The sequence below is a fragment of the Pithys albifrons genome, chromosome 3 (genome assembly GCF_047495875.1).
Source record: "Pithys albifrons albifrons isolate INPA30051 chromosome 3, PitAlb_v1, whole genome shotgun sequence".
Classification (NCBI taxonomy): Eukaryota; Metazoa; Chordata; class Aves; order Passeriformes; family Thamnophilidae; genus Pithys; species Pithys albifrons.
This window is the reverse complement of record NC_092460.1, coordinates 50,984,421-50,999,317: the sequence shown is the minus strand read 5'-3', so window position 1 is coordinate 50,999,317 and position 14,897 is coordinate 50,984,421. Positions and strand designations below refer to the sequence as shown.

Below are 14,897 nucleotides of genomic sequence, written 5' to 3'. Positions count from 1 at the left end.
CTTTAAAATCCCCACAGCAGCGGGTCCTGGTCAGCCCCCATGGTGGGCAGCAGCCTCTTCTGCCACACTCACAGTGTGCTCACCATGAGCAAAGCTGGAGCACCCCCAGCCCCTCCAGGACGCACTGTACACAGGTGGGTGAGTCTATTCTGATGTCTAGATACATCCCTGGGTGCTTCAGGTCCTCTATCTGAGAGAATCACCAGTGTCCCCACTGTGACACACACACACACACACACACACACAGGACAAAGAGCCAGGATGGGCAGGGCTCATGGGAAAGTCACTTTTAATGGTTTATTGCCAATGTTACAAGGGTTGACACATGGTCAGACAGGCAGAAACCACACTGGAGTTGTAAAACCAACAACAACAAGTCTAGGGGTTTAGTTTATTTAAAAGAAAAAAAGAAAAAATCAGTTTGCCTTGGCCAAGCTGACTGCATGTCCTGGGTATGCCTGGAGCCTGAGCCAGGGTTACCATAGCTCCTGGGGGAGCCAGGCTTTGGGCTGGCAGTGAGATGGGCCAGAGGGTCCCAGGGCAGTCCCCACACCAGCCTGGTCTGGAGCAGCGTGTGCTGGTCCTCCTAAATCCACAGGGACCAGTTGTCCTGCATGGCACCAGCCTTGCCCCATTCTCTCCCCACTTACCCTCTCAGCAACAGCAGCGGCAAGACAGGTATCAAACACCCCTCCATCCATGCTGAAGACTGGCAGCACTGGCAGCTCCCACTGAGCAGGTGCCCCAGGAACTGGCTATCACCTCCTACCCTGCTCAGGGGGGTTGCTGGCACCCCCCTGTCCCCAACCCTGCTTTGAAATAAATACCTTAGGATGCTGGTAACTCCTGGAGCATCAGCACAGGCACTGTTCCCCTGGGGTCAGCTCAGGACCAGCCCAGTGCATATTGTCCCTGTCCCACTGCCCTCTGCCCTGTCCCTCCTTGGGGCTGTGGGAGCCCACCTGGCCAGGGTATGGCAGAGAAGACCAAAAACGAAGTTTGTGCTTTGTATACAAGACCCTGCCTACACTGAGGGGCCGGGGAGGAGGTGGCTGTGCTCGCCCCACAGCTGAGGCTATTCAGACCCCTCAGCCCCTCACCACCCCAGCAAGCTACAGTCATGCACACACACACACACGCACACACGCACACACGCACGCACACACACGGGAAGAGCAGTCCTTAGGGGTTTAGGGGGGGCAAGGGGAGGAGGAGAAAGTGGCCATCTTCCCAAAACCATCGCAGCACCGAGCCAAGAAAAGTGTGCTACTGGCCCAGCAGCAGTGGAGAGCACAGAAGTGCCAAGTACCTCCCTGCTCCATGCCCAGGTTCAGCCCCCTGGGCACAGCACCAAGAGCCCTCGATGACCTGCCAGCAGCAGTTTGCCTCCTAAAACTGATTTTTTTCCTCCTGTAAGCCACTCACCTCCCCGTGGCACCACTGACCTGAGATCTTGTGATGGAGGGATGTGGCTCAGGTGGGTGCTGAGAGTTGCCAGCAATGGGGATGCGTCTCAACCACCCAGATCCTGCACAGTGATACATCATCCCACACCACCCTGTTTTGCCCCTGCTTCTGGGCATGTCCCACTGCTGCTGTCCCACTGTGGACCAAGTGGTGTGCCCATCTTGCCAAGGTGGGATTCAGGAGGATGAGCTTCCCCATGCCCCCTCCTGCTCTCAGCACCTGCTTCAGCCCAGGGCAGCTGGAGGACTGAGGGGGTTCTCTTCCCCATGGCCTCAGGGACAAGGAATGGGGGACATGGGGCTTGGTGTTGCCCCCAGAGCTGTGGGGCGGCTGGGGAGGGCTCTACTTCCCCTGTCCCCCTCGACAGACACTTACAAACATACACAGAGAAAGGAAACCGTAACCTTATAAAAGACACTGAACGCAAACGCCGGCACGTTTGGGGAGAGCCCCGGCCCCACCAGCGCCTCTGCTGCCCCAGGCCCCTGTGAGTGGCGGGCAGGCTTGCTCCGTGGGGCTGAGTGGCTGGCGGCCTGCCTGGGCGCCTAGGAGCCAATGATCTGGCCAGACCATGTCTCGTGTTTCGTGTGGGGTGCCAGGTTAGTGAGGACCACCTCCACCGCCTGGAACTTCTGGTTCTTGGGAGGGATAGGACAGACCTTGTATGTCACCTCGTCCCCCTCCACTGGGACATACTCCCCCTCGATGCTGTGGGAGAGGAAAGGAGAGATGGTGGGACTGCAGCCAGAGATGGAGCCCTGCCCCAGACCACCCAGAACCAAGGAAGGCACCTGACCCACCAGCTGTGCCTTGGGAAAGAAAACCCACAGGTGATGGGGATAAAGAACAGGCAGAGCCCCATCCCCACCCCATGGAGACATCTGCACCCAAGCCCACAAGACTCCAGCCCCGTGCTGATGGCATGGCTCCCCCGGGGTGATCTGGCACCACACAATCCTGGGACTTACTCAGACACATGCACAAAAATGTCCTCTGTGCCATTCTCAGGGGTGATAAACCCATGGCCCTGGGAGCGAGAGAACTGCTTGCAGACGCCTTTGAAGATGGGACCGGCAGAGGCACGTGCCGTCCTGTAGGAGGAAAGGGAAGGAGATTTTTCACTGGTGGCACTCACTCAGGGGCAGCGTGGGGAGAGGTCTGCTCTGAACGCATGATCATCCCTGGGAGAGCACATGGCACCACCTGCAGCACCCCGGGCAGGTGTGTGCAGTGATGCTGGGCAAAGTGTACCATGTGTAAAGGGCTCTGCATGTACTGCAGGAGATCACGGTCCCCGCTTCGCTCAACTGACCAATCCCAAACCTGCATGCCAAGTACTTACGCTGAGTAGGTCCTGGTCCTCTTGGTGGGGAGGGGGCTGGGCAGGTCCCGAAGCAGGAGATTCCCTCGCTCCCAGATGCGGCTGCCCTCCCGCTGGAAGGGGAAGGTGGGCCACACTGGTGACTTGGGGGAGTGCAGTGGTGGCACTGCTGGTGGGGCGCTGGGGTCCGAGGACATGGTGGGACCAGTGGGCTCCTCCATTTTGGCAGCAGGCAGGCAGGTGGCAGGAGAATGGATGCCCGGACGTGCGGGTCTGCTGCTGTGACCTGGGGAGCAAAACAAGGTGAGGGTTACAGATCCTCCTGTGGGGCTTTTGGCAGGGACAATTTGCTGTCAGGAATTGCCCCTCTGCTCCCAGGTACCTGTGAGAGCAGGCAGCGTGCTGCCAGCCTTCTGTGTTGGACAGCAACTCCCAGCACTAGGAATTGCCCTGGGAAGCCTGACCCAGCTTGGAGCCACCTGAGATCTTCCAGCAAATCAATCCCAAGGGAAGAAGTTGATTTGTGGCTTCTTCACCTTTCATTTGCCAAGATAATCCCATATATTTGAGATGAAGTTGCAAAAAAGCACATCCTGGGAAAAGCAGCAGTGGAGCATGTGCTGCCACAGGCAGGGACCATTTTGGGAATGATGCCCACACAGTGCCAGCACGCCTGGGCCTCCAGTCCCAGACTCTGAGAACTTCTCCCAGCCTGAGATTTCTGATAAAAGAGTGAAGGAGAAAGGCAGAGACACCAGCAAGGAGTCTGAAGTCTCCCCAGCACAGGAGGTTGCCTCAGCCCTACAGGATTTAAGACCCAAACCCAGCCCCAGCCAGTGGCACATTCCTACAGGAAGGGACACCAGTAGACTGTGTCAGGGATGCCAGCAACACTCACATCCCTTTGGCAACTCAATTGAGCCACAACACAAGCACAGCCTCCTGCTGCTGCCATTATTAGGCTCCGGTTTTTGGCTGGCATCACATAGTTTGCGAGGAGTTAAAGCCCTAAGGGGAAGAAATCCCACAGACCTGTCCTGCCTGAGCAATTGTGGGCCCAGTTGTCCTTGCTGAAGCACCCTGAGCATGAAATTGGAGGGGTTGTGCATTTATAAGCCTCCCAATGAGATGCTCCGGTGCACGATCAGCACTGCAGCTGCTTGCTCAGAAAGCCTTTGCTCTAATTATTTATCTTCCACTCACTCCCTGCATCTGACACTGGTGCCTCTCTCCTGAAGTGCCCCACACCAGTGACTGCTTGGGGACACTTTTCTTTGGGAGTGCTGCATGACAGGGCTCACCCATCTCCATCACTCCTCAGTCTCGGGGGTTTTCCCACCACCCAGAGATGAGGAGCCTGATGTCCTACAGACTTACCATTCCCTTCCCCACCACCCATTTCAGTCCTTTCCCACCCCAGTGGGGCATGCCACATCTTTTGGGATGACATCTGCACACACCAGGAAACTCGGAGAATATTTAATTTGTTTTCTGACTCACTGTGCCCTTTGAGACACAAAGGCCCTGGAGGGATGTGCAAAAGGGGGTCACCTCCACTCTGAAATTAGCAGGCAACAAGGACATTGAAAAAGATTTCTAGAGCAGCTTAAGTTTCAAGGAGGGATCAGGTAATTCCTGCTCCCCTCACCCACCTCTGCTTGCTTCCCCTGCCAGGGGGTCTGCCTGCCACTGGGTCCCCACTGCTGCCAGTCCAGCTTGGATGCTGCCATGTGATGCTGCCCACCTGGGACTCAGCCAATGTCCTAACAGCTGCCCCCTCACAGACCTGCAGAGCTTCACCCTCAGGTCCATGTCCAGGCAGAGGCCACTCTAGAGTCCTATCCCAAGGCAGAGGCCACCGTGATCCTCTGCCCTCCAAGATGATTCCTGTCACAGCCACAAATGCCTCAAAAACATCTCTCCCCTCACTGGCTCCCCACCCACCCCCATATCAAGCCCTTCCTGTGCTTCAGTGGCTCCTCTCTGCCATGAAGCAAATGGAGCACACACACCTGCCTTCTGCTCCACATCACACCCCACACAATGGCTCCCTGGCTCCCAGCCTGACAGCCTCAGTACCTCCTGTCCCCATGCCCAGGTTGAGCATCTATTTCCCCCACACCCTGGCTCAGCATCTCCTTCTCCCATTCCCAGGCTCAGGCTCACCATCTCCTTCCCGCATGCCTGTGGAGCTCGGAGAGGCTCAGGGTGCACCCAAGTGAGAGACACCTCAAAGCCAGGCCAGACATGAAGCAGCTTCATGGCTCCCATCTGTGTCCCCATCCAACCACCCTGCCTGTGCTGGCAAGCAGTCTGGCCACTTTAGGTCAGCAAAAAAGCAGGATCCATAGCCTTCCCAGGAGGTGTCAAGGCTGGAGGAGTGGGATGATAAGGGGAAAGCAGCCCTCAGTTCTCTGCCACATCATGAAGCCACCACTAGGAAAATGGCCTCACCATGGCGCGCCTCCTCTGTGTGCGCTTTCGCTGACAAGGCCTTCCCATTCCCTCACCAGATTAGGGACAATGGAGGTATTTAACCTGAATAACGATGCTTGCAGCAAACTATTAGTATGCTGAGGGAGTTGGCTGGCAACCATAAGGGGCTGGAAAAATGGAAGTTTCTCAGAGGCAAAAGAAAAGTAAGAGGCAAAGGGGAAAGAGGTGTGCAGGAGGGGGAGCCTTGCAGGCAGGAAATGGTGTGGGCTGGTGAAGTGGCAGCCAAGAGTGGGTTTGCTCCAGGTTCACCAGCCCAGGCTGAGGTGCCCTAGAAAGCTCCCCGGTTCAGGGGACAAGCAGTGGTGGAGAACAGGAGCATGCTGGGCATCACTGAGGAGGCAGTCAGTGTGATCCTGAGGGCCAAGGACAGCAGCAGCACAGTGTGCCCTCCTGGGCTGCTGTTTGCCCCCAGGAGCTGAGCTTGCTCCACATAGGAAAATAAGCTGGGCACAATCACTCACAGGCACTTTGGGAGTGTTTTGGCCGGCCCATGGGGATGTGGCAGGGAGCCTCGTGTGGGATGGCATCTTATTGGGATAAGCACAGGGAAGGGCATGCAACCACCTGACACATCCCTGAGCTGCCTGCTCTAACTCCTGCTTGGAGCAGGGCTGGAGCCAGGACCCCTGTCCCACAGCCATACCAAGGCTGTCTCCCACAGCCAGCACCTACACCCTGCCCCTCTTCAGAACCTGGAACAAGCATCCCAAATCTGTGGGCCAGCTTTGGTGTCCAGCAGCTGAATGCCTGCCTTTGCTGGTGCTGATGAAACTGAGGCTGAGTGGGAGCTTTGGCACCACGGGGGGTTCCAGGGCAGTATCCTACCTCCCATCTCATTTAAATGCCCACAGCAAACAAAGGCACTGAGGAAATCAAACTCAGGGCAAAAGCGGTCTGGGAGAGGATAGAGGACACAAGCATATCCTCGTCAGTATCTCCTCCCATCGCAGTCCAGCCGGAGGTCAGGGAAAGCCTTCTTGTCCTTCTCCTTCCCTTTCTGTGCTCCACCAGACCAGCCCTTTCTCCACACCGCAGCCCCAGCGGGCAACAGAGAGAGGGCACCTGGGCACGGGAGGCATTTTCACCCTCTCTTCCATCCCCTTTTGGGGACAAGAGCATTTCTCTTCACTCCAGGTCTCTCTCGGCCTGGTTGACACCACCCATGACACTGTGTCCACCCCACGGCACGTACCCAGTGCAGGGACAAAATCCGGGTCACTTTGAAGAAGCAAGAGAGGCTGAAGCAGCCAGGCTCTGCCGCGGTGCATGGGAAGCCTTTCCAGTGTAACCCCCGTCCACCGACACTGCTGACCTCCGCCTTGCTCCTCCCTGTCTCCCCTTGATGGCTTTTCTCCGAAGGTCTCCCGGGGTGACAGTCCTTCAAGCCAAGGAGGTATGTAAGCGGCACCGAGCCCAGGGCTCCCTGGAAGGATGCTCTTCATAAAAAAAACACCTACCACCCTGCCACCTTTCCCCCTTCCCAAAAAAACCATCTCAGAGCCAAACCCCAGAGCTCTCTGGTGAAAGGGCCTCCTTTGGCAGCAGCAGCCGGCTTTGCTTTCCTCTTTTTCAGAGGGCAGGCTCCTGAGCTAGCGGAGCTGACAGTCGGGAGTGCTCGTAGTCGAAGGCAGGAAACCCAGGCCAATTAAGGCAGACAGGCAGTAGACACATCAGCTTTTATCTCGAGATCCAAGTACCCCATTCATCAGCAGTGACTGAAAGGACTGCGGTTTATCAAATAAAATCACTGTCTCTCTCCCCTTCTTTAAAGCTAAATACATTGACTTGGGTGCTGGCTGTGACCTTGTTTAACTAAAGAGCCTTCTAGGTCCCCTAGAAGAGGGGAAGGAGCCTTTTGAAGAGGCACCAGCCTCTGTCCGCCACTCCCCGTTCATTAGCAGCTGCGAAGAAAAACCTTCTCACACGCTCCTCGCCCGGGCGGGGAAATACATATTTAATTAGCTTAATCGCCTTCGGTGAGTCGGCCCTCCCGTGCGGCGCTTCTTTGTGCTCCCTGCCATTCGCTGAAACCGCCGGCATGGCCGGGATGGATGGGCCGATGGGTGGCCGCTCTGCTGGCGGCCGTCACGCTTCGGCTGTGGACGTGACCCTTCGGCTGGCCCACCGTCGCCTTTATGGGCCATTGCCTTTCACGCCACCGCTTCCCTTTGTAAATGCCCAGCTCAGATGCCGTCTGCCACAACACTCCCGAGTCCCACCGCTCTCCCCACCCCAACCAAGGAGCTGAAGGTTATTTTCCCTCCACTGCCTTTTCCAGCAATCTCCTGCACGGCCTCTTCCATGCCACTCGCCATTATGTTTTTCTTCATCCCTTACAACTGCCAGTGGCCCCAGTTTAGGAGTCAGGTTTACCACCCCTCTCAATCCATCCCAGCAGAGAAAAAGGTCTCTGTATGTCAAAAAGACACCTTATGTCCACAGCCAGCTGCCAGGAGCCACCTCCTCACCCCACGGAGCAGGGAAAGCAATGCCCTGGCCTGCTGCCATCCTCGGGGAGGCTGATGCCCCCCCCCAGACCCAGCTTGTCTAGACGCAGGCTGGAACAGAGAGGAGGTACACCCCTCCAGATGCGTGAGCGTGTCCCCAGGGCTCGATGCAAAACCAAAAATGCCATTTTTCAGCTGCTTGGCATATTCACCTGCTGAAGGACCCAACAACAAAGCGGTGGCCAGTGGAGATCCCAGGGGGGCTTCCAGGAAGGGTAGGAAACAGCTGGGGAACCAGGATGGCTCTAGGCAGGGGTTACCACGAGCAGGGCCACCATGGATGTTTCTCCATCCTCCCTTCCTCGGAGAAGGCTCACAGGCGTCTGGCAGGTTTTTATAAATGCTGTCTCTGTCCGATGCTAATGAAAGCTGCTCAGCTCCCCCCTCCCGTTTTTGGTTACCGGATCATGCCGTTAAGAGTTAAATATCAAGCAAAGACATTTCCTCATCTACCCTGCATATTACAAACCCCTTTGCTGAGACAAATTACTACAGGAAAAATAAAACTAGGCGGTTTTTGGGGAATGCACACTGACAGCGTCCCCTCCCCAGCTAAGCCAATCACACTCCCAACTCCAGAGATCTTTGCTGAGATAGTCTCGCCTATGATACAGCCTGCTTAGCGCTAAAATATGAATGTCACCTTTATGGATTGATTATAAAAAGCTCCCTTAGTCAGTGCTGGGCTGCCCAGTTGTCAGGGAGGCCATGGGGGAGAGCAAGCAGGCTGACTGATGCATAGGAGAAGCAAAGGGAGAAACCATCATGGAGGCTTGATTTACCTTTTAAGCATATATGCAAAATCATCACTCTCAAATACCGAGTTTGTGGGATTGGTTTGTTTTCTTGTACTGGTTTTTTTGGTGTTTTTTTTTTTAATTAGCAATGTGTCTGTTCAAAGACCTGGTGCAAACATCTTCATCTGTGCCCTTCCTTCCTCCTTTGTGGATCTAACATCAGCAGGCGTAGTGTGGCCAGTCCCAAAGAAACCCCAGTTCAAGCTCACATCATTATTTAGTAAGACGGATTTTTCACAAATTGCCTCCTCCTCGCCCGGCAATCAGAGAGCTGGGTCCCAGCTGAGCTCAGACCACTGTAGCAAAGCCCTGGATTATTTGCCCCCCAGCCAAAGCAGACGTGCAGCACTGCCGCCGCCACCCCCAGGGGAGTTATTGTTCCTGGGGCTGGTGGGGAATAACCAAACCGCAGGGAAGTCACGCTTCACCCTCGCACCTCTCCGCCGTCAAAAGGAAAAAGCTGTTTTGAAAGAAAAAGGTGGTGCGTGAAGTTTAACCTCCAGCTACAATAGCCCAGGCACGCTGGCTGGCCATTGTGCCTCCCCCTACTCACCTCCTTAGCAGCGACGGGCTCCCTGGAGCTGCGGTCTGCAGAGCATCGGTGCCCGGCGGGGCCGGACAGTGCCCCGCTGCCTTGGAGGAGCGGCGGTCTCGCCCGCAGCCCGGCTCCGAGGGGCTCCCTCCGCCTGCCTGCTGATGGATCTGCGCTATCTGATATGTGTATGATGTGCGCTTCGAACACACACGCATCCGCACGCCTTCCCCTGACGTCAGGGCCGGGCCAGGGGGAGCGGGCAGGTGGGAGGGATCAGCGTGGTCATTTCTGAGCAAAGCTTAAAGGAGAAAGACTGTTTGGGAGGAGGGAGGTGACGAGGGTCGGCCCCGGGGGGCTGCATCGCTCCGGCTGCGCAAGGTGACGCACATCGGTGGCACTGCCGGACCCAGTGGGACAGCCCCACAGGCTGCAGGGACAGCAGGATGAGGTGTGGGGGGTGTGGGAAGGCACCAAAGGCAGGGATGGGGACAGGAGGCCAGGTCTGGACCGGGAGGGGTCCCTTGCAATGGGTCAAACCTCTCCCCTGTCACCGCAAGTCTCCCTGGTGCCGCTGCAGCCACTCTCCCTACCTGCCCAAGTCTGCAACCCCCAAGCACCCGGGTGCTACAGACACTCCCAATGCTGCAAGAGAGCACAGGAGGCACATAGTGCAGATCCATCCTATGGCCACACTCCCCTCCTCTGGGCTCACAGCCAGTTGTCACAAGCCCAGGTGCTTTCAAGGGGTCCCATTTCTATCAGTGCACTGTGCTACACAGCTCTGAAAGATCCTTCCTTTCTTTTCCCCCTGTGCTGGTGTGACCGTGCTCAGGGAAGCCATCTCTGTGGGCAGAAGCAACGTCATAAATTGGCCCAAGACTTTCTCTCATAGGGGCACAGGGCAATGTGATGAGGACAGAAATCAATCATTTGCTGATTCCACTGGGAAATAGGGTGAGGAGTAATGGGGTTTAAATTGCAAAGATTAAGATTGATGTTAGACATCAAGAAATGCAAGAAATGCTTTCTAACAGAACAGATAGTTAATTACTCAAGTAGATTGTCTGGGGAAGCACTGCAGTCTCCATCACTGGAGGTTTGTAAGAACAGACTGGGTAGGAATGCTTTGGGGGAAATTTAGGTGATAGCAGCCTCATTTTGGTGTAGAAGGGTAGATCACTCCACCATCTTACTAAGAAGGTCCCTGTGATCCTGGAATAAAATTTACAACCTCAAACAACCATGGTGTCGTGTCAGTGCTGCAGGGACCCATTACACCCATCTTGTGACATTGGGTGGTTGTGAGTTGCTTTTGTTTTAACTCTTTTCTTGATACCTTCTAAGGAGCTGAACATGATGGTGCCAACTGGATCTGTTTCACCAACGACACTGGGGAACGCAGGGTGGCCTACAAGTTGTGTGGGAAGCCACAAGGCATGGCACAGAGTCAGGAGACGGGGTCACAACTGCTCCATCTGGCTGTATCCATCCACCCACCACCCATCTATCCATCCAGGTGTTGATCCATGGCTATCCCAGGGGCTTTGGCAGAGGGACCACAAAGCACTTGTCTGTCTCCTGTCAATGAACTGTAGTGCAGAAAAAGGCTCTATAGACAGAAGAGATCAGCCCATAGCATGGCCACTACACTGAAACACCAAGCACAGGTGGGTTCTGGCATTGCTCATCACGCTCTGCTTGTGGCTTTTCAATTAGTCTTCCATGACACAACAGGAGCCCTATTCACCCCCTATAAACATTGCAAGGCTCATCTCCCCAGTCAACCCCTCAAAACCTTGCAAAAGAGGAGGAGGAGACCCCAGCCAATTCTCCATTTGCCTCTCCTCTCTGGGGGGACAGCTCTAAATATCTAGACCACAAGGGTCCTGAACTGGAAACAGCTGGAGGCCAGTGCTGGGGATGTGCTGTATGGGCATGCCCTCTTCCCTGGGCATTCCTTTAACATTTGTACATTGAATATCAGCAATACCTGTACTTTCCCATTTACTTTGTGGTATGCCAAGTTTACCCATATGCCCAGTTGCATGTGTTACACAGTATGAACTGAACACAGGAGACAAGTGTCAGAGCCTGGCTGTGCAATGTAAAGGCTCTTGATGGAAAAGGCACAGGGAACTCAACTCAAAGCACATTTGGCTGGAAGGTGGCTCTGGGCATGCGCTGCAGCAGAAGAGGCAGAGAGACTAAAGCAGACAAAAATGATAAAAGGAGAGAAGGGGAAGCTTTGATCAAACAGAGAGTGGGAGTGGGGGTGCCAGAGATGCCTGCAGAGATGGAAGAAAAGGCAGGAGTGCAGAGGACTTTGTAGGTGAGAAGATATGTAATTCCTTTGGAGTCAATCAAAGGAGGGCCAGAACTGTCTAGATGCAAATTACCCCTCAACTCCCCCAGCATCCCTGAACCAGTTTTCCCCAACAGCCATGGGGATGCAGGGACAGAGAAGCTTTTAAACAACGTAATTTGGGGACTCCTTTCATTTTCCTTACAGGTTCCAAACCTTCAGATAACTTCAAATAGTATTTTCCAGGTTTTCTGTACAATCAAGAGAATGAGAAACATCCAGAATTTTCTCTGAAGGACAGAAAACCTCTTGTGCAACTCCTGAATTCCAGCAGTTGAAGCTTAAAAAAACCCAAACAAACAAACCAGAACCCCAAACCCAAACCAATACAAACAAACAAACAAACAAAAAAAACCAACAAAAAAACTCCAACCAGCAAGGAGAACCATGCTCCCAAATGTCAGGAAAGTCCCACTACAGCTGAGAGAGATTCTAGAGACTTTATGATTATGTTTGAAAAGGTGTGTACAGGCACTGCAGCTTTGTGGATATTCACCATGTCAGTACTACTGGGACAAAAAGAGACCCCTCAGCAAAACAAGGCTGTTCACACTATCACAAACAGCAAGATGCTTTAGCAGCAGCATTAAAGATAGTGTAACTCTGGGCACTATCAATAGCTGAGACAACACCCATGTGGGGCACAGTTCAGCCTTTGTTTATATTTTTACATTGGAGACTGTACTTGTGAAATACAGAATTCCTCCAGGGAGGAAACCTAGGTGGGAAGAGGGCAACATCTGTCAGGTGTACGAAGGCCCTGGCACATGCCATTTGGCATTGAGGAGGGTGAGACATGCCACTTGGAACCTGCAGAGTGAGACTGGAAATAATTTGCCACAACGTGGGGTGTTATCGGTGGAGGCTGAGAAACTGACAGCCAGGCTCAGCTCTAGTGGTGACAGTAGCCTGGTACCTGAGGCAGCAAAGCTCATCTGACACTGCCATTGCCAGCTTTCTCTCCACAGGTTTCAATTCAGTTCCCCCAGAGTAATATCAAAATACCTGCAAATTTCACTAAAATACATAGCTGCATAGAGAAGAGGAATCTTGTCATCCTTACTGAAGAATGGCCAGCAGCATTCAGCCCTTGCTGGCAATCACAGAGCTGATACAGGAGACACATTCTGTATAACTTGCTTGGTGCCTGCACTTTACAAGACTCCAAAGACCTGACCCATAAGACCAAGCCAGTATGAAGCGAGGCCTTGCAGACCTGCTGCTCACAGCTGGCTTTTTGGGACTGCAGATCAGACTGAAGGGAGATGTATCTGCTTTGTGTTGGGCATCCAAAAGCCAGCTATTGCAAGTATGAAAAATGTTAGCTCAAGGATGGAAGCCAACAGTGTGCTCAGGTGGCGAAGATGGCCAGTGGCATCCTGGCCTGTATCAAAAATAGCGTGGCCAGCAGGACCAGGGAAGTGATCCTTCCCCTGTACTCTACGTTGGTGAGGCCACACCTTGAGTACTGTGTTCAGTTCTGGGCCCCTCAGTTCAGAAAGGATATTGAGGTGCTGGAGTGAGTCCAGAGAAGAGCAACAAGGCTGGTGAAGGGACTGGAGCACAAGCCCTATGGGGAGAGGCTGAGGGAGCTGGGGTTGTTTAACCTGGAGAAGAGGAGGCTCAGAGGTGACCTCATCACAGTCTATAACTACCTGAAGGGAAGTTATAGCCAGATGGGGGCTGGTCTCTTCTCCCAGGCACTCAGCAATAGGACAAGGGGGCACGGGCTCAAGCTCTGCCAGGGGAAATTTAAGTTGGGTATCAGAAAAAAAATTCTTTACAGAGAGAGTAATCAGGCATTGGAATGGGCTGCCCAGAGAGGTAGTGGATTCACTATCCCTGGAGGTTTTTAAGCTGAGATTGGACATGGCACTGAGTGCCATGATCTGGTAAATGGACTGGAGTTGAACCAGGGGTTGGACTTGATGATCTCAGAGGTCTTTTCCAACACAATCGATTCTATGATTCTGTTCTGTGATATAACTCTGTCCAAATCCACTGCTCTCCATCTCCTATGTTCTCCCAGGTATTCCAGTCTACTATTCCACTTAACCCATGTCCCTGTTTAACCTTACAGTTCTTATATACAAAAGCATCCAGAGTGATCACTGTGCCAAAGCCAACAGTGTCCAAGTTCTGCCTCCTTGTGTGATACGAAGGCTATTTCTTCCCCTGCCATCAGAGGAAGGACAGAGCTGGGAACTATTCTCTCTTCTGAAAAATAGCCACAGACACCCGCAAAACCCACACTCCAGGTAAAGGTCAAACCTTGCATTGCCAGACCTGCGTGAAGCCAGGACAGAACAGCACAGCAAGGGATGAGGCATGTGTGCCAGCAAAACTGTGCTGTGCCCAGATTAGCGCAGCCGTGACTGTGCTGCAGGAGAAAAGGAGCCTTTGTAAGGCTCCCCAAAGTAGGACAAGAAGAGCAAGAAACCCTGGGTATTTGGGTTGAGGTGTTCTGATAGAGTGGTGTCTGCAGTGCTGGCAGCAGACCTTATTGCTGAGACCGTAGATGCTGCTCCAAGAAAAAAGCTGCTCTTCTCAGGTGACAGGGTAAATCTTGTTCCTGGGCCCCCCATTTAATGCAAACACACCAAACATGTGCAGACCAACCATGTTTATTTCAGCTAAACACCCCACAACCCAACTCGTCCCGGTGAAAAAGGAATCATCGTGAAGAGATCAAAAACTCCCCGGCTAAGACAGGTATCTTGTTAATGAGGCCTAAGCACAGCACTTCCAACCTCGTTTTCCCCCTCCTGTTCCCAGACAGCTCCAGATTTAATGATTCCTTCCCCAGGAGCGGCGTTGCTGTCCCACGAAGCGCTGCTGGGGGCGCGGGGGATGGCACACTTTGCCTTCCCATCAAAGCCATTACGCTGACAGTGCAGTTTGGACTGTCAGCCAGGGATGTTTGGTTTTCCTGGCAGATCTTTTTTTAAATACACTTCAAACAACCTGCTTTCTTTTCCCCCGACAAATCTCAGATGTGAGCACACCCCCTTGTTTTCTGCCATCCCTCGCACTCCTTCCCTCTCTGCAGAATGCACCGAGGCCTGAAAAAATCACGCCATGGGGGTTGGTTTCTTTTCGGCAATTAACACTGACATTCCAGCTCTGGATGACTGTTTGCCCCTGACAATAACCTTGACCCGAGCACTGGGCAGTTGGGGCGGTGAGGAACTTCCAGCTGCAAATAGCACTTTAAACCCACCCGGAGTGGGCAAATAGCTGAAGAATTGGCTTTCAGACAGACACAGCCTTTAATCTCTGCTGGCCTGCTGGGCTTCAAACTTATGCAAATGGTAAATTAAATCACAATAACGGCGGTTGTGCGCTACTTCAGCTGCAGTACGGGAGCCTCTGCCTGGGGCTTGGAGGTGGGACACAGCGCAACCGTGCACGG

At 53.7% G+C, this 14,897-nt stretch overlaps 1 protein-coding gene across 1 annotated transcript; it reads right to left on the bottom strand.

Moving 5' to 3' along the window:
* Positions 1-272: 272 nt before the first annotated feature.
* CSDC2 (cold shock domain containing C2) lies at positions 273-9,424 on the bottom strand. The gene is given in 5 exon segments (XM_071551866.1): positions 273-2,175; positions 2,436-2,558; positions 2,810-3,074; positions 9,138-9,227; positions 9,230-9,424. Coding segments are annotated over 5 exon segments (750 nt in total). The 5' UTR covers positions 9,339-9,424; the 3' UTR covers positions 273-2,012.
* Between the last annotated feature and the right edge of the window lie 5,473 nt (positions 9,425-14,897).